General features: G+C 41.0%; 2 protein-coding genes across 2 annotated transcripts in view; both read left to right on the forward strand.

Moving 5' to 3' along the window:
* Positions 1–9,077, forward strand: part of NIP7 (nucleolar pre-rRNA processing protein NIP7) — a 60,436-nt gene extending 51,359 nt beyond the window's left edge. The window contains exon 6 of the transcript XR_008960099.1: positions 7,226–9,077. The gene's annotated coding sequence lies outside the window, so the exon portion shown is untranslated. The remainder of the gene's footprint in view (positions 1–7,225) is intronic.
* Positions 9,078–21,067: 11,990 nt separating this feature from the next.
* Positions 21,068–23,543, forward strand: part of LOC113252430 (cytochrome b5 type B) — a 36,300-nt gene continuing 33,824 nt past the window's right edge. Inside the window, exon 1 of the mRNA XM_026495117.4 lies at positions 21,068–21,355. Coding sequence (XP_026350902.1) covers positions 21,194–21,355 — 162 coding nt within the window. The 5' untranslated portion in view covers positions 21,068–21,193. The remainder of the gene's footprint in view (positions 21,356–23,543) is intronic.

A 23,543-nucleotide genomic window follows, 5' to 3' on the forward strand; every position in this document is an offset into this window, starting at 1 on the left:
TAGCCACTGGTGTGGCTATTGAGCACTTGAAATGTGGCTACCATGACTGAGGAACTGAACTTTTAATTTGGTTTCATTTCAATTCACTTAAATTTAGAATTAAATAACCACATGTTGTTGGTGGCTACCATGTTGGACAACACAGTCCTCAAGAGTCTCAGCCTGACTGTTTCACAGGGGTGTTTTTTACAGCCCTCTCTTTCTCTAGCCAAGAAACTTCTTCAGTCCGTTCTTCCTCAATCCCCAATCTCCAACCATATCTTAATACTCTACAGAGATGCAACATGCCCACGACAATGGCAACTGTTATATGATGAATTTAGAGTCTCATTGTCCCCAGATTCCATTCTAGGATTGCATATTTGCTTTTTATTTACACAATCCAAAAGTTCACTGAAGCGTTTTTGCTAAATTGCAATCCATCTTGAAAGGCAAATCTTACCCTTCACTCGAAGAAGGAAAACCATTTATTATATTTTGTAAATATGTATTTCCCATCATTTCTAGTATTGAGTTTCCAAGAACATTGGGGTCCTATATCAGTTAGACAAGTGATTCTCATACTTTGCTGCATATTAGAATCACTATGAGAAAGCAAATATGCCAACCACACTCGAGGCCAATTAAATTAGCATTATGGAAAATGAGTAAGGAGAACCAAAAGTTTATCTGCAACACTATTTTTTTTAAAAGGAGGATGTATTCCTATATTAATAGCAATTAAAAGTTAATAAAAATACAGGAAAAATAATAGTAAGATTTTGAAAGGGGTAATTTATTGAGATAAGATAAATAATTATAAACTTGATATTCAAAGCCAAACATTTTTTACCATTTTGTTTTTTTGTTTGTTTGTTTGTTTTTTAAATACTTTATTTCTTTAGTAGAGAGAGAGCACATGGGGGCAGGAGCAGAGGGAAAGGGAGAAAATCTCAAGTAGATGAGGGGGCTTCGATCTCACTACCCTAAGATCGTGACCTGAGATGAAACCAAGAGTTGGACACTTAATTGACTGAGCCACTCAGGCGCCCCTGATTGTTTGTTTTTAAAGATTTTGTTTTTAAGTAATCTCTACACCCATTGTGGGGCTCAAACTCACAACTCCAAAATGAAGAGTCACGGGCTGCACTGACTGAGCCAGCTCGGTGCTCCTTTTTTAAATCATTTTGGTTGACTAGAGGCTACAAGGAGACAGAAATCACAAAGCCACTTTTCAACAACTCTGCAAAGCTTCTGGAATACAAACATTCACAAAGAATGCGGATTTCAGTCATGGTCCTCTTCCAAATTGCCATTTTCACATGTAATATGAATAAACGCAAATAATAACCATAAGCATTTTATAGACCTTCCTTCCTATACAACCAAACAAATGGACATCCCAAGGGAAGCTGGGAAAAAAGACAATAGGTGTCCAAGTTCAGTGTCAGATGGTCTCTTTATTGCGCTCCCCCACTTCCCCCCACACAGATGTTCCCTGTGAATGAATTTGGGTCTATGTGATTCATACCAGAGTGGGATGGTCCCAAAAAGTTTGAAGAGAGGAACTCAACACTTCCTGAAATGATTCTCTTTTGACTTTAATTCAAATTTAGGAAGGAGCTGCCTAAGCCTTTTATAAATACCCTTGAAACATATGCGACTTAAGACTGATTTTGTTTCCTTCTGTCCTCTCAGTGGCTCTTTTATCTAACTGAGTGATGGTATGACTTGGTTCATGACTGCTGTGAGTGACAGCTGGGAGCCCGCCCTTTCCTCCTGCCCTGATTAAAACGCCATGAGGCATTTCCCACAACTTCAGGGCCCAGGTGCTTGGCAATACTGCCAAACATTTCTTCCAATGTAACAAAACGGTTATAATTATATCCATTAATTCTGGATTAGATAACACATTCAATCATTTATAAATTCAGAAAATACACAGAGCAGAAGGTGACTTTGTTCTTCCTCCTGCATTCCCCTGGCTGCCCAGCTCCCTTCCTCAGGGCTACCAGTTTCTGGTATGTCTTCTCTGAGTTAGGTATTTTATGCAGCTTTAAAAGAACACATGTACAGGGTGCCTGTCTGGCTCAGTCAGTGGATCGTGTGGCTCTTGATCTTGGGGTCGTGAGTTTGAATTGATCTTGGGGTCGTGAGTTTGAACCCCACGTTGGGTATAGACATTACTTAAAAAAAAAAAAGCTTTAAAAAAATAAAAATAGGGATGCCTGGGTGGCTCAGTCGGTTAAGCATCTGCCTTCAGCTCAGGTCGTGATCCCAGGGTGGTGGAATCAGGTTCCCTGCTCAGGGGAGAGTCTGTTTCTCCCCCTGCCTACCGCCCCCTTCCCCCCGCTTGTGTGCTCGCACTCTCTCTCTCTGAAAAATAAATAAATTAAATATTTTTAAAAATAGAATAAAATAAAAAATAAAAAATTAAATAGAAATAAAAGAATACATTTATGCTTTCTTCCCCCCTTTTATTCTTCCATTTTACATTAATGATAGCACACTATACAAATACATTTTTTATTTCTTTATTTTTTCTCCCACCCCTGTCCCTAGAATGGAAGCTCCATGAGGGAAGGGATTTTATTCTGTTTTTTTTTTTTTAAGATTTTTTTTTTTTAAGTAAACTCTACACCCAACGTGGGGCTCAAACTCACAAATTCCTGAAAATCCAACAGAAAAGCACCATACACATTGGAATTGTTGGAAAAATACAGAAGATGTATTATAGAAAGAAGTGCACACAAAAAAGTACATATTGTACAATCCCATTTATATGATGATAAGTCAACAAACAAGTTGAATCTATGGTGATAGAAATCAGAACAGCAGCCACCTGAGGTTGGGGGCATTGACTGGATAGGAGACCTAAGGAATTTTCTGAAGATGTGGAAAAGTTTGAATCTTGATTTGGGTAGCAGTGTTTGCAGTTGTCAAAACTCACTGACCTATACACTAAAATGTTAGCATTTTATTTTATGTAAAATATACCTCAATTTTAAAAACTTGAGAGAACTGGGCTCTGGGACCATAATGTGTTACTCTCTGTAGATTCCAATCACACTGGCCTTTTTTTAATTCCCCAAGCACACTTCTTTTTTCCCACCCAGCAGCTTGCATATATGCTGTTCCCACTGCCTGGAACACTTTTTCTTCCCTTTTACCAACATACAACTACACCCATTCCTCTCTCTCTCTCTCAAACACACACACACACACACACACACACACACACACTATTTTTTATTTTTTATAATTTTTAAAAAATATATTTTATTTATTTATTTGACAGAGAGAGAGAGACAGCCAGCGAGAGAGGGAACATAAGCAGGGGGACTGGGAGAGGAACAAGCAGGATCCCTGCGGAGCAGGGAGCCCGATGCAGGGCTCGATCCCAGGACGCTGGGATCACACCCTGAGCCGAAGGCAGACACTTAAGGACTGAGCAACCAGGCGCCCCAATTTTTTATAATTTTTTAATAATTTTATATGATTTTTTATAAATTCACTGTGTGTCAAAATATATATAGCATAGCAAATGGCTGGAATGATCCCATACTGATATAACCTGTTTGAACTACTTTGCAAAACTCAGGTATAAGAAACTGCACATTTCTTAGGGCGCCTGGGTGGCTCAGTCATTAAGCGTCTGCCTTTGGCTCAGGGTGTGATCCCAGAGTCCTGGGATCGAGCCCCGCATCGGGCTCCCTGCTCTGCTGGAAGCCTGCTTCTTCAGACCTCTCCCTCTCCCCCTGCTTGTGTTCCCTCTCTCACTGGCTGTCTCTCTCTCTGTCAGATAAATAAATAAAATCTTAAAAAAAAAAAAAAAGGAAATTGCACATTTCTCTATTTGGCGGGGGCGGGGGTGGGGGGAGACCCAAATGCAGCTCAGTCTCTGCCTTTCTGGGTAGAGGTAGGTGATATAAACCCAATCATTTTTGGCCACACAAGTCACTTGGCTTCTTGAGATCAGAGAAGTATCTGGGGCTTAGGACCTTTAGAAAAATTGGAGACAGGCCTTTGGTTCATGTGGTGGCCATTGAGATGCTTATTGTTTTGTGTGGTTTACTCAAAATTGGAAGGCTCAGACTCCAGCTCAAGCTCAATCATCAGGACCCTCTTGGAGGATCTAGAAGGAGGTCCTGAGCTCTCAGTCTTCCTGGGGCCACCAGCCCTACCTCCATTCCTGCTATCTTCCAGACTCTGTGGCATTGAAGTGGGAGTCCTTGTCACTCTAGAACTTGCCCTCCCTTCATCCTCCCAGTGGATTTGCACTTAAAAAAAAAAAAAAAGTCCTGTGGAGAACTGGTGGGGGTGGGAGGGGGCTGGAGGGGATTTGGGGAGACCTGTTGAAGCTAGTAAGTCTCCAGGTTGGACTCAGCCTCAGCTCCCATTAAATAAGAAATGGGAAAACTGGGAAAGGAGAAAGAAATGTATTTTTTTTTTCTAAGCTTCTAAGAGGTTTGCAAACAATTGGAGTAATTAAAAGTTCTCAGAAGTAGCCGATGGTGCCCTTTTCACCGAGGGAATGTGGGCCAAGCATGATATATTAAAAGAGAGGGAGCTGCTCTATTGAAGTTAAAAATAATCTTCTGTCACATGGCTAATTTGTTGGAATGCAGCAATTAAAGGGCTGTGGGCAGAGGGAGAGCTGGAAGCAGCTGGGGAGCTCACAGGCAGAGTGCACGCCCTGGGGACTATGTTTGCAGAGAGAGAAAACAGTGTCACAGCTGACTTAGGGCACCTTATCAGAAAACCCACAAAAGGGGCAGGAAGAAGGAAAAGTGGGGTCAAGTTCAGAGCTGTGACCTTTGGGTTTATCAGACAGTAAAGGGATGGGTCAGGACTTGTCACCTGTGCTCCCGGGATGCTGATTCACTCAGCAAGGATGAAGGCTTTCCAGTTCCCCCTGCACTTTGAAAATGCATGCCTTTGAATTCATTTCAAAGGAATACATAACCCGAAGGAGCCCTTTGATCCTAAATCCATGGGAAAACAAATCTATATGGTCTTGAGGGAAAAAGCACAGGCCAGCAATACAAATCTTAATTTGGGGAGTTGGGGACTTTTTTAAATTCTTGAAATTTTTGAAAAATTTTTTTAAATGTTGGAGTTGAAAGAGATTAAGTTATGTAATATAATATTCGAATTTTTCAGGTGAGGCAACAAACTCAAAGAGACTGATTTACTCAAGGTCACTCAACCAGCAAGTGCTAGAAGCTTGATTCTAATCCAGGTCTTTAGCTAAAGAGGAGGGACATGGTGGTTAGGAAGCGCAGGATTCAGACTCCCCTGAAATGGAATCTGGCTTCACTAGCTGTGGAGTTGGGGGACTCTCTTGTGAGTGCCTAATCTCTCTCAGTCTCAGTGTTACCATCTGCAAAATGGGAGTAATGATAGCACCCACCACCTAGAGTGGTTATAATGCATGTAAAGTATTTAGTGTAACATCAAGCCTAGAGTAAATGCTTAATAAAATGTAAGCTCTTATAATCCCAGAGCTTTTTCTACACCACCCTGTATCAAATTCCTAGGGCTTTTTTGCAGGTTAACTTGCGCCCCACATTCTCTTTGGTTTGGGTAGGTTTCTCTTTTTCTCCTTTCCACCTGCAACTCTGGTGGATTATATAAAAAGAAAAAGAGAACTAGTCGCTTTCTCCTAGCATGTCCTGCTTTTTTTTTTTTTTTTAAGATTTTAATTATTTATTTGTCAGAGAGAGAGGCAGGTAGAGGGAGAAGCAGGCTCCCCACTGAGCAAGGAGCCAGGTGCGGGACTCGATCCCAGGGTTCTGGGATCATAACCTGAGCTGAAGGCAGGCGCTTAACTGAGCGTCCCTAGCCTTTCCTGCATTCTAACACACCCACCCTACTTGTTTTCTCTCAAGCTCTGGGCCCTCCAGCTTGCTCTTTCAGTATGGTTCCCAAGTTGCTGCTGAGCAGAAATGGTGCCAACGTGAAGAAGCAAGTATTGCTGCCCCCAAATTCAGTTATCAGCTGTACCTGAATCTTTTAGAATACTTGATCAATTTTCAAATTTATAAGGAACACCACTAACAGAAAGGGCTCGAGCGTTCGATGGAGATTTGGGCCTCAGAGGCTGACCACCCCTGAAAGTGGAGGGCAAGTTCTATGTGGCACATATGTTGCAAAGAACAGAAACGTAGCTTGGGGGGTGGGGTGGGAGGGAAATTAAGTGACTCATTTATATTTAGGTTTCATTTATGACTAGATTCAGGAGTTTAACAATGTCCTGAGGGCACCTTTCCATTTTGTTGGGCTCTATTCTTGAGACTCTTTCCACTAGTCAGACAAAATAGCCCTGGAGAGCCTCAAGCTTTACTTTTCTCCAGTTTAGTATTCTTCGAATAAAGAAGGGGTCTGCCCAGTACCCTCTCTTAGTTCTCTTTACCGGTTGGGCTGCTTTAAATCAAGCGCCAGTTCCTGAAACAGCGCACCCGGGAAATGAGCTTCTCTGATTGGATAGATTGGATCACATGCCTCATCTGTCAGCAAGGGGAGGTGGGGCATACTGATTGACAGCCAGGCTAGCTTCGCAGAGACTAGGATAGGAACAGGTCCTTAGAGGAAAATGGGGGTTCTAGAAGAAAGGGAAAGACAGGTAGATATAAACCGCTAATATCAAAGTCTAGCACGTAAGTGCACTTTTCTGAGGTGGTGGTTTATAGCTTGCTTCAAATCCTCAAAGTGTTCTATAATCCAAGAAATAGTAAGAACTTTGGGGGAGGAAAATGCTTTCTTCCCGCGCCAAATATTTCCTTCCCGTAGAGGGTCATCAACGCTAATGCTCTAGGCCCCTCTTTTTCCCATTCTCCTTCTGCATTTAGGAAAGGAAGAACATCAGGAGAAACTGGGCATGAGTCGTGTCTTCCTCTCCCTGGTCATTAGGACCATGACCCTGGGAGGGCGCACAAGTTCTTGTCTCACTCCACACTGGGAGGGCAGCCTGGTCCAGTGCTGCCTGGGATTGGTAGGAAAGTCTGTTTAGTTAGGATACAAGGAAACCTATTAGACTCACGCCCTGAACCACATTCTCCAACCTAATTTGTAGCCATAGTAGAAGATAATCCGTCTTCTGACTACCTTAGACCCCTAATCGACCCAGAGCCTGAGTAGGGAGAAGGCATCTGTCTATTGAGGCCCCTTCTGAAAAGTCATCAAGAACCACCAATTTAGAACATCAGGGACCCACAGATTCATCTTCTCACTCTCCCCTTCCTAGATGCATCCCCCCGTGGAGGAGCTGGTTACCTTGGGAATCCACAGAGATGGCGGAGCGCTAGGAGCAGGCTCCGAGATTTACAACAGGTTTACAATAGCAGGTGAGAGGAACTGGGATTATTTCACGTGGAGGGGGAAAAAGAAACCAAAGGAGGGGTGACTTAATTGTTGCCTTCACCAGAACTATGCTGAGGGTGAGACATCACTGGTATTTTTCCACTACCTCACCCTGACCCTGATCATAGTCCCACTTGTGTCCTTCTGTGCCCACCTCTTGGAAAATAAATTGTTCCACTTCCACAGAAAGGTGCAGGAGGTTGGGGCACACAAACCAACTTAAATATAACGACATTTTATTATTATTTCTTTTTAATCATAAAAGTAATACACAATCCATGAAAAGAACTAAAAAGATGTAGACAGGGATAAAGATGAGAACGAAAATCCACTCTAAGCCCTCACCCCCGAGACAGCTGTTGTTAGCATTTTGGTCTGTTATTGTGCAGCCTTTTTTTCTATACGTATTTTAAAATTTATCCTTTATTTAAAAATATATATATATAAGAATCTTTCAAATAAAATACAAGTGTATAGTGTAAAAGATGAACATAGTGAACTCTGCACTTTCTCTTAATATTATGATATATTTTATTAAATTGAATATTTTTTGTTGTTACCCCTTCCTCTTCTCTCTTCTGGCCTTAGGAATGGTTGACATTAATGGCACTCATTTGATAGGAAAGTATTGATACTGTGACACCCAATTTAGAGATGGGTAACTAAGGTTCTCAGACTTACCCACAGCCACCTAACTCCTGCCACCTTCCCTGGGGACTGGAACAATTTCCTAATAAAATAGGCAAGTTTGTTAAGAAAAGGAGGCAAAGAAGGGGCTTCCATACACCAGGACTCTTGGCCTTCTTTCTCTACCATAAATATACATCACACCCACCCTTAGCCACTTCGGCCTCCCTAGCACCAAGATTTTGATTTTGGGAACATGTAACTGCAAGTGAACAAAGAGTCAGGGGAAAGTTCTTTATCAGCAGGAGAATTATTTTATTCAATGTGTTTCCTTACATGAGTTGAGACAATAAAGGGAAAGAATGAGAAGAAATAAAAGGCCAGTCACTCAGGCCACTTTTAATGAATCACCCCCCAGTGTCATTACCCATCCCCAGTCAGGAAAAGCTGGAGTTTTTCCATGCCAAGAAAAACAGAGGGCAGGAAGAAACAAATTACGACCTTGTTTGTGTTTTGTGTCTTAACTATTTGATTTATAGGCCTTGATCCAGTGATTATGGATGAAAGAAAATATCCCAGTGTCCCAAACCTAACCTGAACTTAACTGCGGGTGGGTCTCATGTCCACAGCTCAAAGTTAGTATGAAGTTAAAACACTTTAAGAATAAAGTTTCAGGGTTAGGGGCTGCCTGTAGGCATTCTTACTCCAGTGGCAAGGCCAAATTCCTTTCCCACACTCCAGTTTCAGAAAACTCTGTTTAGAAACTTAACCCCTTCTCCTTCATTCCAGAAGTTGGGCATTTATCTACTCAACAGATAGTTAGTAAACACCTACTATGTGCCAAGATACTGGTGCTACAATGGTGGGCATGCAGATCAATCAACACATACATGAGAAAAATACGTGTAGCCATGAGTTCTATGGAGAAAAGGAAAACAGAATGATATATTAGAATGGGTAGCCACTTAGGATGAGGTGGCTCACATAAACTTCACCAAGGGGATGACATTTAACTTGAGATTAGAGAGATAACAATGTGAACATGAAGTCAGAATGAGAGACGACCATTCCAGGGAGAGGGAATATCCCCTAAAGTAGGCTCATGCCTGGCATGTAGAAAATAAACCGTCTCAACTCAAAAGGAATTCTTGGCTATAAGTATTATTTTTCAGGAGTTGATCTAGATAGAAAGTTGATAAATTCCTTTCTGAATCTTAATTGTGTAGATGTTCAACCTCACCCGTAAGAAGAGAAATACAAATCAAAACTACAGTGTGGTAGCATCTTTTTAAAAGACTTAATTATTTATTTATTTACTTGAGAGAGAGAGAGCAGACAGAGGGGGAGGGAGAAGCAGGCTCCCCACTGAGGAGAGAGCCTGATGCGGGGCTCAATCCCAGGACCCAGGGATCATGACCTGAGCTGAAGGCAGAGACTGAACCGACTGAGCCACCAGGGTGCCCTGTGATAGCATTTTTAAAATGTCAGATTGGTATAATTCGAAAACTTTGATAACATGCTCTGTGGGGTTGTGAGGAAGCTGTCATTTACATGCATCACCAGGGAAAATATAAATTGGTGCCATTGCTAACCCTATAAATGCATATGCTTTTGACCTGGAAGTCCCATTTCTTTTATGTGTGTATAATGATGTTAAGACCAAGGTTATTGATTATAGCATTGTTTGTAATTTCAAAAGACTAGAAACCCAAATTTCCCAGTAGGAGACTGCATAAGTTATGAAACATTCATATCAAACAATGAATATTAACTATGGAAAACTATCCAACTGTAAAAACAAATGAGGAAGCTCTCAATGTGTTACTATCTAAACATTTCCAAGATGTCATTAAGTAAAAAAAGCAAGACACAGAACTGTGCAACTTTTTACATAAAAGTGAGTAAGCTGATCATAAATATTTATATTTACTAGCATTTGCATAGAGAAACTCAGGAAGGATACAAACAAAAAATATTAAGTGATTATCTGGGGTGGGTGAGTAGAAAGGGATGGAAAGTGGGTAGAAAGGGTAGGCAAGAGACTTTTCATTGAGATGTTTACTTTTTTAAAATTGATTTTATTTATTTATTTATTTGAGAGAGAGAGCAACAGAGATAGCGAGAGAGAGAACAAGCAGGGAGGAGAGGGAGAAACAGGCTTCTTATTGAGCAGGGACCCTGACGTGGGGCTCGATCCCAGAACCCTGGGATCATGACCTGAGCTGAAGGCAGATGCTTAACCTACTGAGCCATCCAGGTGTCCTAATTTTTTTTTTTTTTTTTTTTAGTTTTGAAGCATGTGAATGAATTAGGGCCTTAAAAAATTAAAAAATTGCCCCTTCTACTACCCCTTATCTGAGTTTATTAATTTGTCACTTAGAGGTACCTGGTTGGCTCAGTTGGAAGAGCATGCAACTCTTGATCTCGGGGTTGTGAGTTCAGGCCCCACATTGGGTGTAGAGATTACTCACCTAAATAAATAAACTTAAAAATTTATCACTTAATCCCTAGCCATTGTTTACCTCTCCAGCCTCACCCATGAGAAAGTTTCTACTTAATTATGTGTGGATGATGGTTAATATAGCTGATTTCAAAAAATACATTAGCAGTTAATCTAATCACCAAGGAGCTTTCTCTGCCTTGCTACTCATCCTCTGTAGACTGAATAAAGGCCTTTGACCAAAGACAATTGGAGAATTCCTAGGAAAAACCAGCCTAAAGGAAATTGTGTTTATGGAAACATGGTTTTTCAAAGTGGCCTTTTGTCCGGTAGATTGAAGTAAAAACAGTGACATCATTCAGTCTATGTACTAGATTATCTTTATCAAAAAGATAAAACTTCTGTAAAAAACTTCAACATTTGATCATCCTTTTACATTCATTCTTTTATTGGCTCCACATTTGGGAATTATTATAGCTTTTATATGTTTTTAAAAACTATTTCTCCTTTCCCCTCTTCCTGCCCTTTTCCAACCGTTAATCCGATTTCTAACATTGCATCTAAGTTTTGTCTGTTTTTTCCACCCATAGCTTTATTGAGATATAACTCACATACTATGCAGTTCACCTCCTGAAAATGTACAATTCAGTATCTTTTAGCACAGTCACAGAGATGTGTAACCACCCTACAAACTAATTTTAGAACATTTTTACCCACCCCCCTGTTGGCAATCCCCCCAACCCTCTCAGCCCTGTGCAACCACTAAATCTACTTTCTGTGTCTCTTCTGGGGATTTCACATAAATTAAATCATACAGTATGTGGTCTGTTGCAACTGCCTGCTCTCACTTAGCATGATGTTTTCAAGGGACATCCATGTTTCCACATGTTGTTTTTACAGCTGAATAATAACCCATCATAAGGACACACCGTACTTTATTTATCCATTCATCATTTGATGAACCTTTGGGTTGTTTCCACTTTTTGGCTCGTATGAACAGTGCTGCTATAAACATTTGTAAACAAGTTTTTGTGTGGACACGTAGTTTTCATTTTTCTTGGGTATATACCTAGGAGTGGAATTGCTAAGTCCTGTGGTAACCCTGTGTGTAACTTTGTGAGGAACTGCCAAACTATTTTCCACAGTGGACATTCTATTTTACATTCACCCTAGCAGTGTAGGAGTGTTTCAGGTTCTCGGAATACTCACCGCCACTTGTTATTGTCTGTCTTTTTTTACTATGGCCATCCTAGTGAGTGGGAAGTAGGATCTCATCATGGTTTTGAGTTGCATTTCCCCAACAGGGACGTTAAGAATGCTTTCACATGCTCATGAGTTATTTGTAGAGCTTTCGTGAAATGTCTACTCAGATCCTTTGTGCATTTTTAAATTGGGTCTCCTTTTACTTTTGATTATAAAAGTTCTTTATGTATTCTGGGTACGGATTGTTTATCAGACATGTGATTTGCATGTATTTTCTATCAGTCTGTGGCTTGTCTCTTCAATCTTTAATGGTATTGTTTGCAGCACAGAAGTTTTTAGTTTTGATGAAGTTCAATTTATCTTTTTTTTGTTCACTTGTATTTTTGTTCTTGTTTTTGCCTTGCCCATTTTTGAACTTTGAGTAGGTAGAAAAATACCCCTTTTTCTTTCATTTCTTATGTTTAAATCTTTGATCAAGCTGGGGTTTCTCCTGGTATATGGATATGTAGCCTAATTATTTTTTTCTAGAAAAAAATTTATGGAAAAACGTGATTTAATCATTATTATTTTGTTTCAACACTGCAAACAGTGTTTCCTCAGTGATTTGAGATAATCTTTTTACCACATCTCCTATTCTTTTTGTAAAGTAATCTTTACACCCAACATAGGGCTCAAACTTAAGACTCCGAGATCAAGAGGTGCATGCTCCACCGACTGAGCCAGCCAGATGCCACCCTTCTCTTTTTTTTTTTTTTACACGTCTTCTATTCTTGAATGCATTTTAAGATTCTGTTTTGTTTTATTGGTCTATTGATCACATACGCTATTGGTAAGACTCAATAAAAGCAGGCATTCTGACACCTTGTGGGAGGGTGTGTAAATGAATACATCCCATGTGAAGGGTAATTTGCTTATACTTATATACACATTAATATAAAGAAACACGTGGGCAACCTCTCAGGTCCCCTCCCTCATCAGGAGCTTTTTACTATCATCACTCAATCAATTTTGCTTTGCTGCCCACCAAAAAAAAAAAAAATAATAATAATAATATACATATATAAAGAGACACACACATATGTTTATACACATATGTTTTCTTTTTGAAACATGTGAATGTATTTATTACCTTTAAGAGTAAACTAACAAACATCAGAAGGAAAAAAAAGTGGGTGTTCTGAAGCCAGGAAAACCAATGCAGGGTAGAAACCATCCTCGTTAAGAGCTATTTACACAGTGATAGTTTCTTTCATTTCTGGAAATGAAACTGGGCTGGGCTGTTGGGGGTTGGGCCCCACTGGCATAAGACTGAACAGCATGGTCTTGGGGGAAGCTCCAGAAGAGTCCACCCAACAGGCCAGGGAGGTCTGGCTGACCTGAGGGTTGGAACAGTCTAGGATGCTTGCAACCAAACCCTCCCTGAGGCCATACCCTGGAGGATTTGGGCTTCTCACTTTGCATCAACTTCCTGAAGCTTCCCTGACACTGGATCACCCAGGCCTGGCCCTGAGAAGGGAAGGAGAGTGTTGGACTGTGATGGCTTTAAGAGTTTGTCTTCCTTCTGGCAGGGAAAGAGAATAGGTTGCCAGGGGACAAAATGCCCTGAGAAGGACAAGAGCAGATCTGAGGGCTACCTCATTGTATTCCGTTCCTGGAACAGGAAAGGGGACCCCCCCCCCTTAAAAGGTGTGAGAACACAGGAGGGGTGTTTGATGTCTGCAAAAAATGAGACAGAATCCTTGTTTCTTGCTTTATTCTCATGGAGCATGCACAGTATTTTCCTTGACCGTTTCCTGTTCCAATTTCACTATTTATACAAAAACAGTAGAATGAGCTTGCAAGGTAAATAACGACTTCCCTGGAGCAGATTCTCACACACTGATCCCACTGTTAGCTGAGATAAATTTCAGAGCATGCTCCTGGACAGCTTGGGGGGAGATTTTCTAATACATAAAAACAGCAAAAGTAAAAGGTTAATGTAAAAAATATTTTATATGGTGGGATGCCTGGCTGGCTCAGTCAGTAGAGCATGTAACTCTTGTTCTCAGGATTGTGAGTTCAAACCTCACACTGGGCATGGAGACTACCTAAAAAAAAAAGTTTTATATGGTAGGTGCCATCTTCCTCTTAGTAAGTTTCTTTAGGAGGTGGGTCTCATTTATAGCATCTAGAAGCAATAACTCCAAAATATCCAGCATTTACTGAGGACTGTCTATGGCAGGCACTGTGCTAAGTTTTGTTTAACACTGATGTTGACACAGTACTTAGCTGTAGTTACTCAGTAAATATTTATCAAAAGGCTTGGAAAAAACTATCAAAGGCATTCAAGAATAGAAAATTACAGCCAATATTCCTCATGAACATAGATGCAAAGATATTTTAAAAATACTAGCAAATTAAATCCAAAAATATATAAAAAAGGCTATATCATAACCAATGGAGTTTATCCCAGGAATGCAAAGATGGTTAAGTTTTTTAAAACCACTCAAAATAATTCACCATATTAACAGAATAAAGGAGAAAAATCACATGATCATCCCAAAGGATGCAGAAAAAATATTCGACAGGATTCAATATCCTTTTATGATTAAAGAAAAAAAAAAAGGAAACTAAGAATATAGGGGAATTCTGCCTTGTATCTGATAAAGGGCATCAACTGAAAAATCTACAGACATCTTATTTATTTATTTATTTATTTATTTATTTATTTATTTATTTAAGATTGTATTTATTTATTTGTCAGAGAGAGAGGGAGCACAAGCAGGGGGCAGGGGGAGCAGCAGACAGAGGGAGAAGCACGCTCCCTGCTGGGTAAGGAGCCTGATGCAGGACTCAGTCCCAGGACCCCAGGATCATGACCTCAGCCGAAGGCAGCCACTTTTTTTTTTTTTTTTAAAGATTTTATTTATTTATTTATTCAACAGAGAGAGAGACAGCCAGCGAGAGAGGGAACACAAGCAGGGGGAGTGGGAGAGGAAGAAGCAGGCTCCTAGTGGAGGAGCCTGATGTGGGGCTCGATCCCGTAACGCCGGGATCACGCCCTGAGCCAAAGGCAGACGCTTAACCGCTGTGCCACCCAGGCGCCCCCGAAGGCAGCCACTTAACCAGCTGAGCCACCCAAGCGTCCCAACAACATCATATTTAATGATGAAAAACTGAATGCTTTCCTCCTAAGTTTGGAAACAGGGCAAGGATGCTCATTCATCATTTTTATTTAATGTTGTACTAGAAGTCCCAGCCAGCGAAATAAGGCAGGAAAAAAAGAAAAAGCACACAGTTTGGAAAGGAGGAAGTAAACTGTCTCTATTCGCAGATGACATGATTGCTATATAGGCTATTCCAAGAAATATCCAAAAAACCACTAGAACTCTAAGTGAATTTAGCAAGGTCATAGGATACTTAAGTCAATGTACAAAATCAATTATATTTCTCTATTATAGCTGGAAACAAGTGAAAACTGAAATAACCCCATTTATAATAGCATTAAAAAAACATAAAATATTTAGGAATAAACTTAACAAAAGATGCAAAAAACCTTAATGCTGAAAACTACAAATTAAAATAAGATTCAAATAAATGGAGCAGTATACCATATTTGTGGATTGTGAGAGTCAGGGTTGTTAAGATGTTTATTCTCTATAAATTAATCTATAAGAAGCATGCTCCAGTTAATAGAAATAGAATAGTTAATAGAAATTAACTTGTTGATTTAAAAATTACCTTTTTATTCTGGGATAATTTTAGATTTAGAGAAAAGTTGCAAAAATAGTACAGAGAGTTCTTAATATACCCCTCACCCAGCTTCCCGTAATATTAACATCTTACATTTACTATTGTACATTTATCAAAACTAAGAAATCAACACTGGTACATTACTATTACTTTATCTGGATTTCACTGTTTTTTCCCTAATGTCCTTTTTTTTTGTTGTAGGATCCAGTCCAGGATATTACATTGCATTTAGTTGTGTTATGTCTTTAGTCTACTTGGGTCTGTGACAATTTCTAAGTGTTCCCTTGTTTTGTTTTGTTTTTAATAAGTTTGACAGCTTTGAGGAATACTGTAGGTCAGGTATTTTGTAGAATGCCCCTCAATTTGGGTTTGCCTAATGTTTTCCTCATGCTTCCACTGGGATTATGGGTTTTGGGAAGACTGCATAGTGATGAAGTGCTCTCCTCATCACATACCATGCTACCAATATGATTTATCACTGGTGATGTTAACTTTGGTTACTTGGTTCAACAAGATGATTTTTAAATTTATGTGGACATACAAAAGATCTAAAATAGCAGAAACAATTTTGAAAAATAAGAGCAAAGCTGAAGGATTTACATTACCTGACTTCAAGTCTTACTACAAAACTACAGTAATCAAGACAGTGTGGAATTGGCCTTAGAATAGACAAATTGGGGGCACCTGGGTGGTTCAGTCATTAAGCGTCTGCCTTCAGCTCAGGTCATGATTCCAGGGTCCTGAGATCGAGCCCCACATCAGGCTCCCTGCTCCGCTGGGAGCCTGCTTCTTCCTCTCCCACTCCCCCTGCTTGTGTTCCCTCTCTTGCTGGCTGTCTCTCTCTGTCAAATAAATAAATAAAATCTTAAAAAAAAATAGAATAGACAAATCACTGGAATAGAACAGAAAGTTCAGAAAAAGACCCACATTGATATGGATGATCCATTTTCAAGAAAGACATGAATATAATTCATTGGGGAATTATGTTTTCATCACATGGTCTTGGTACAATTGGGTATCGACTTGGAAAAAAAGAGATCAAGAAAGCTACCTAATATTAACCAAGTTTATGAGTGCCAGGGATGGGGATTCCAAGCTAGACTTTCTGGCTAACGTGTGATAATTGTGAATGTGAATTTAATAATCAGTACATTTAGGCCATAATCTTTTTCTGAATCAAATTCAATCTGAAGGGGAGCCTGGGTGGCTCAGTTTGTTAATCATCTGCCTTCGGCTCAGGTCATGATCCCAGGGTCCTGGGATCAAGCCCCGAGCCCCACATCAGGCTCCCTGCTCTGCGAGGAGCCTACTTCTCCCTCTCCTTCTGTCTGCTGCCTGCTTGTGCTGCCTCTCTCGCTCGCTATCTTTCTCTTTCTCTGTCAAATAAATAAGTAAAATCTTTTTAAAAAATTCAATCTGAGGTCATACTTTTAAACAATTTAAATGTCTTTTTTTTTAAGATTTTATTTATTTATTTGGGAGAGAGACAGAGATAGCGAGAGAGCAGGAGTGGGGAGGAGAGGGAGAAGCAGGCTCCCCAAGCAGGGAGCCCAACTCGGGGCTTCATCCCAGGACCCTGAGATAATGACCCGGGCTAAAGGCAGACGTTTAACAGACTGAACCATCCAGGCACCCCTAAACAATGTAAATGTCTTAAAAATAGAATGAAAACTGAGGAAATATACCTGGTTCAAGGAGACTAAGGAAACATAAGTAAATGCAATGCATGATCCTGGATTTGTACGAATGTTAAATTCCTTGAATTTGAAAATCATACTGGGGTTATGTAAGAGTATGTTCTCATTCTTAGGAGATACATAATTATTTGGAGGTAAAGGGTCATGATGTCTGCAACTTGTTCTGAAATGGTCTAACATTATTCACAACAACAGCAATAATAAATTTTTTTGGAAGAAATCAAATATGGAAAGATAGTCACAGTTAGTAAATCTAAGTTAAAAGTATATGGGAGTTCATTGTATTATTCTTTCAATGTACCTGTTTGAAATTCTAAAAAAAGGAATTTAAATATTAATTAAAAAAAACACTTTAATGTGATTCTAATTCCACTTGCCAGGATGATGACAAATTCAGTCTTAGTCATTTATGGGAGCAGTTCCTCTCCTCCCCAGGGGTTTTACATAGTTCAAAACATTCAGGAAGGGCCCTCTAGCCTTCAGGCCACATTGCTCACTTCCCAAAAGATCTTTCGTAGAGCTGACAGCCTCTGCACTGGGTCTGAAGTAGTCTGCTACCTGGAATCCCTGGCACAGAAGGTCTGATCTCCCTGCCTACATTGTGTAGCCCTTCCCCTCTGACGTCCTCTTGCCTCTACCGCTCCCACCCCTCCCCAGCTCCGTCCCTTTGAGGAAACTTGTGGGTTTCCTGTTACTGTTACTGGAGGAATCCCAAACCACTTTTCTCTTCCCAGTCTCAGAAAACCTGCTTTTGGTATTATGGTACTCCAAATATATTTCTCTAACCCTTCCCTTTCTTGAGAAGTTCTTCTATACTACTGTCTTAGGTTCTTTAAAAACATTATTGGACTCAGTTTCCTAAAGGTGGAGATAGTAAAGGAAATGCTGTGTAATTTTACTAATTTATTGTATGAGAGATAAAGAGATATATGCTTCAGAAAAAGTTCAGGTTTCCCAAAGTTATCCACAAATCACTTGTATCAATCATCACAAATATTTGCTAAAAATGTTTGTTTCTGGTTTTATATCCAGACTCACTTGGCCCAAATCTCTGGAGGTGGGGCTGGGAATCTGCATTTTTTTTACTGTGTTAAAACAATGTTTTATTATTTCTCATAATTCTGTGGGTTGACAGGGCAGTTCTGCTGAGTAAGCCTGGACTCACTCAGTGTTCACACTCAGCTGACAAGTTGATGAAGGGGTGGGCTCAGCTGAGAGTTTAAATGGCTGGTCTTTAATCCCAGGCTTCTTCACAGCATCTTGATCTTGGTCAGGGTAGTATTCTTACATGGTGAAGACAGAAATTTCAGGGCCTCTGGAGGTCTGAACTTCATAACTTGCACAGCATCACTTCTGCCACAATCAATTGGTCAGAGTAAGTAATAAGGCAAGCCAAGATTCAAGGTGAGGAAGAGACTCCCGTTTGGACAGGAAGGAATCAGTATTTTTAAAGATTTATATTTATTTATTTGAGAGAGAGAAAGAGAGAGTGAGCACAAGTGGGGGGGTGGCGAGGGAGAGGGAGAAGCACCACTGTCCCCCCGCCCCCCAAGCCAGGACCCTGGGATCATGACCTTAGCCAAAGGCAGCCACTTAACTGACTGAACCACCCAGGCGCTCTGGAATCAGTATCTCTAAAACAGCCTCCTCAGGTCACACATGCACACTGGGGTTAAGCGTGAATTACTCATTTAACAAATGTGTGTTCAGAGCTGTGTCCCATTACATTTGGAACAAATTTCTATTTCTATAATTTAAATTTATATATATGTAAATGTTTTTGTTTTAGAAGACTTCTTTTTTTTTTTTCAAGATTTTATTTATTTGAGAGAGAGAGCACGCACAGTAGGGGGAGGGGCTAAAGGAGAGGGAGAAGCAGGCTCCTCACTGAGCAGGGAGCAGGGAGCAGGGAGCCAGGTGTGAGGCTTGATTCCAGGACCCTGGGATCATGACCCAAGCTGAAGACAGATGTTTAACTGACTGAGGTGCCCTCAGAAGGCTTCTTTCTTTCCTTTTTTTTTTTTTTTAAGATTTTATTTATTTGATACAGATAGAGAGAGAGAGAGAGAGAGAGGGCAAGCACAAGCAGGGGGAGCAGCAGGCAGGGGAGAAGCAGGCTCCTTGATGAGCAACAAGTGCGATGTGGCACTTGATCCCAGGACCCTGGGATCATGACCTGAGCCGAAGGTAGATGCCTAACCAGGGAAGGCAGACGCCTAACCGACTGAGCCACCCACGCGCCCAAAAGGCTTATTTCTTTTTTTTAAAAGATTATATTTATTTACGTGACAGAGAGACAGCCAGCGAGAGAGGGAACACAGCAGGGAGAGTGGGAGAGGAAGAAGCAGGCTCCCAGCGGAGGAGCCCGATGTGGGACTCGATCCCTGAATGCCAGGATCACGCCCTGAGCCTAAGGCAGACGCTTTAACGACTGCGCCCCCCAAAAGGCTTATTTCTTCTGTTACTTTTCTATCACAGAGCCTATCACAGTACTTGTGACACAGGAAATATGCCTGAAATGAATGTAAGTATTTGAATCTAGTTTCTGGGATATCCTAAGACTCGTATGGGATTTCCCTCATAATTTCAGTCTCATTGGGAGGTTAAGATATGGGAAGTTAAGATTTACAAATACAGGGGGTTTCCTGGAATAGTAATATACTTAGGTGCTGTAGGAGATGGGACCACTGGAGCCTGGAATAATAGGGGAGTTTGTAAAAAAGAATTATAGGAGGAGCTTAAAAGTGAGTAGGCATTGGAAGGAAGAGGGTCGGTGCAACTGGTATGATCACGGAAGTCGTTTTATTACCAGCAGGTTTAGGAATCAGTGGCTGGTACACAAGTCTCATAAAAAGGAATGGTGGAAAATATTAGTAAAAGGGGTTGGGGATGGATTGTGGAGAGTCTGGGATGAAAAGGACATTTACATGTCAATTTGACAATTGTAATGGCAGTTAAAAATGAGGAGCTTACAACACTGCACATCAACCAAGCTTGGAATTCCAAAATGCTGGGATCTCTACCTGGGAATAGTGGTGAATTTTATTTTAGCACACACAGAAACGGAAATATAGCTATGTTCTTTTTTTTTTTTTAATTTTTTTGGAAGATTTTATTTATTTATTTGACAGAGAGAGACAGCCAGCGAGAGAGGGAACACAAGCAGGGGGAGTGGGAGAGGAAGAAGCAGGCTCCCAGCAGAAGAGCCTGATGTGGGGCTGGATCCCAGAACTTCGGGATCATGCCCTGAGCCGAAGGCAGACGCTTAAGGACTGAGCCACCCAGGCGCTCCGGAAATATAGCTATGTTCTGATCACCAAATAATTCGTTTAAAAATCAGATTCCCCTTTCCCAACTTCAAGATATAATCGACGTATAACAAAATCAGATTCTCAGTAGTGCCAGAAACTTGGGATACTACCTGTCCATGGCCTTAGGTGAATTATGACCCCGCCTCCCACCCCTTTTTTTAGGACCGCTGTCATTCTTGCCTTGATTACTATATGTCAAGCGCTGTGTAGATACCCTCTCTCATTTAATCGACCAAACAAGGTTATCTCGCCCATTTTACCGGTGAGGAAAATGAGACAGACATGGGTCGTCCGGTCACAGCCTAAAGGCTGCAAAAAAAGATGTAAACCCGGGCTGGAATACAGGCCGCACAGGCGGTGGGGGGAAAAAAGCTTCGCGTGGAGAAGTCATGGCGAAAGGAAGGGAAGGGAAACGGGAAAATGGAGACTCGGCCCCCTCTTCCAGGACTCCGCAGGCCGCTACACCGAGTGAAGCGATAACCTCTCTTGCGTAACACCTGTCAACCCGTCTCCATCAGAGAACTTTCCAAAATCACGGTACCTGGTTGGCGAGATTGGAGGGAGAGACGATCCTGATTGGTTAGTTGGACCTCGAACCAGACCTACGCTCCAAGGACTGGGCGAGAGGTGGGCGGGACTTGAAACTGAATCCGTTGTTTCATTGGTGAAAAGAAAAACGAACCAGGCACTATCTGGAAGCGTGATTGGCTGTTGCCAGGAACCCTCCGACGGCCTTAGGGGCCCTAGTTACGGAAGCCGGAGAGGGCTGAGCCCCAGGTCTACCTCGAGGAAGTTAACCTCGGAAACCCGGAGAGTCGTGGAGAAGAGCTGTTTCAGGCCCAATGGCGACTGTGGAAGCAAGCGACTGTGATGGGAAAGGGCAAGGGGTCGAGACCTCCGTCACCTATTATCGATTGGAGGAGGTGGCGAAGCGCAACTCCATGAAGGAGATATGGCTGGTGATCCACGGGCGAGTCTACGATATCACTCGTTTCCTTAACGAGGTGGGGCCCGGGAGGTGGGCGGCCCCTGGGAGCTGCACGGGTGAGGGGTGGTCCGGACCGGAAAAGTTGCAGGGTGTGTGTAGGAGGGAAATGAAGCCTGGCTGAGGGCAGTAAGGCGTATGAAAGGGACCACAACTCCCCTAGACGGAAACTGAGGGGCTTCAGTTCTGCATGCATTTCTAACCAGCACTAAATTCCGGAGTCTTCAATAATGTCATGTATTGCATATCATATATTGGGTACTTAACTGTACGCTAGGCCAAACTCTTAAGCCATCATTATCCCCATTTCACAGAAAGGGAAACTGAGCCTCAGGGATTCAGGACTCTCAAGGTCACACGCTTAACAGCCTATAACCATTCCAATCTAGGTTTGAAGGGTTCTGAACCTGTGCTCTTTCCACTGCGCCCTTTGAAGTAATTCATTTCTGGTTTTCTTGAGAAGAAACTGAGACTTTTTTTTTTACCCCCTGATTATGTTGCCTTTATTTTCTATTAATTTGAGTTGACCTTGAGGCCAGAAGGTCATGATTTTTTTCTGGTCATTGACTCATCCTCTTTGTTAAATCTTCAAACCTGTTGCATTAGATCTCATTAGGCAAGTAATACCGTGGTGCAACTGAGTGATTTTTTTTTTTTTTTTAATTTAAGGAAACAGACTTTTGTCTAAACGGATTTATTGAGGTGTACTTTACATACAAAAATTGTGCCCATTTAAAATGTACAGTTTGATGAGTTTAGACAAATGTATTCATCCATGTAATCTCACTCCCATTTGAGACAGAGCATTTCCCCATCACCCTAAAAAGTTCCCTCTTGCCCCTTGACAGTCCCCCCACACCAGTCCCTGAGGCTTTGAGGTATTTATGTACATACACATATTGGCATATATATTTTTGGTGTGTATCATTTTGAGTAATAAAATCTTGTGGTGAATTCCTTGGAAATTCCTGAGCAATATAACCTTATTGTAACCGGCAAAAACTTAATTTCTGTTAGTTCTTTCTGTGAATCAAATATCGTAGCAAAATATTTTTTCTACATTCTGATTTATAAGTCTATAAAAAGTTTTGAAATGTAAAGCTTACCAAAAGGACATTGTTTTTAATAAATCTTCCTAATGGCCAGTAAGTTAACATCTTAGAATTTAGTAACTTGTATTTGAATGAGGTATGGCCTTTTATGCTTTTAAAAGGTACTTTAAAAGTACCTTCCCATTATTTCATCCTTGAATAACTAGTTGAGAGTGACTTGTATGTAGTGATCCTTATGTTAACAGGATGAGAAACAGGTTCACAGAGATTTTGATTGTACGAATGAGTGGCAGAATCTGGTTTAGATAGATCCCTTGATTTCTCTTGTGTACATAGCATTACTTCAGAAATCTAGCCTTAGCTTGGTCCTTTGGTATATGCCTAAGTTGTGGGTTATAGGCTGTTAAAGCATAGTTCATAATGGTAGGCAATAATGTTTTTCACTTGTAGTTTCATTTCCCCCGAATTTCTTCTTGATTGATTTAGAATGCATAATGAACTTGGAAGGAACACTCAGTGCTTGTAGTGGACCTTATTTCAATCTTGAGTAGTGGTTGCTAACTCAGTTCACACATGTTGGTAAAGCCAGAGGCATCACAGGTGTGCCAGAGTTTCTCATGAAACTTGAGCCACAGCTCTTTACCTGCAGTTAGCTCTTCTATCATCTCTGTTCTTATTCTCTTGTTCATTCCAAGCCTATTCATTCATTCACTTGCTCATTCAAATATTTAACAAGTGTCTATTATTAGTCAGATGCTGTTCACCTCGCTTAGGGTACAGCAGTGAATATGCTGTATTTATGCTTTCATGGAGATTAGTCTATTGGGACAGTAAGCAGAGTAAATAACTATAATATATGCTATGTTAGGTAGTGGTAGGTTCTAAGAAGAAAAATAGAGCACAGAAGAGGACTATAGACGTAGATGGGATGAGGGTGTAAGGGTAAGGGTTTGAAATTTTAGGTATGATGGCCAGAGTTGGTTTTATTAGGAAGATGACTAGAATAAAAGGCCAGAAGGAAATTAAGGGAGCTAGCCATGTGGATATCTGCAGGAAGAGCATTCCTGGCAGAGGGAGCAAGTTCAAAGGCTCTGAGGTGGGAGTACGTCTGGTTTTTTTGAGGACAAGTGAGGGAGGCCATAATGGCTGGATAGT

The sequence above is a fragment of the Ursus arctos genome, unplaced genomic scaffold (assembly GCF_023065955.2).
Source record: "Ursus arctos isolate Adak ecotype North America unplaced genomic scaffold, UrsArc2.0 scaffold_19, whole genome shotgun sequence".
Taxonomy (NCBI): Eukaryota; Metazoa; Chordata; class Mammalia; order Carnivora; family Ursidae; genus Ursus; species Ursus arctos.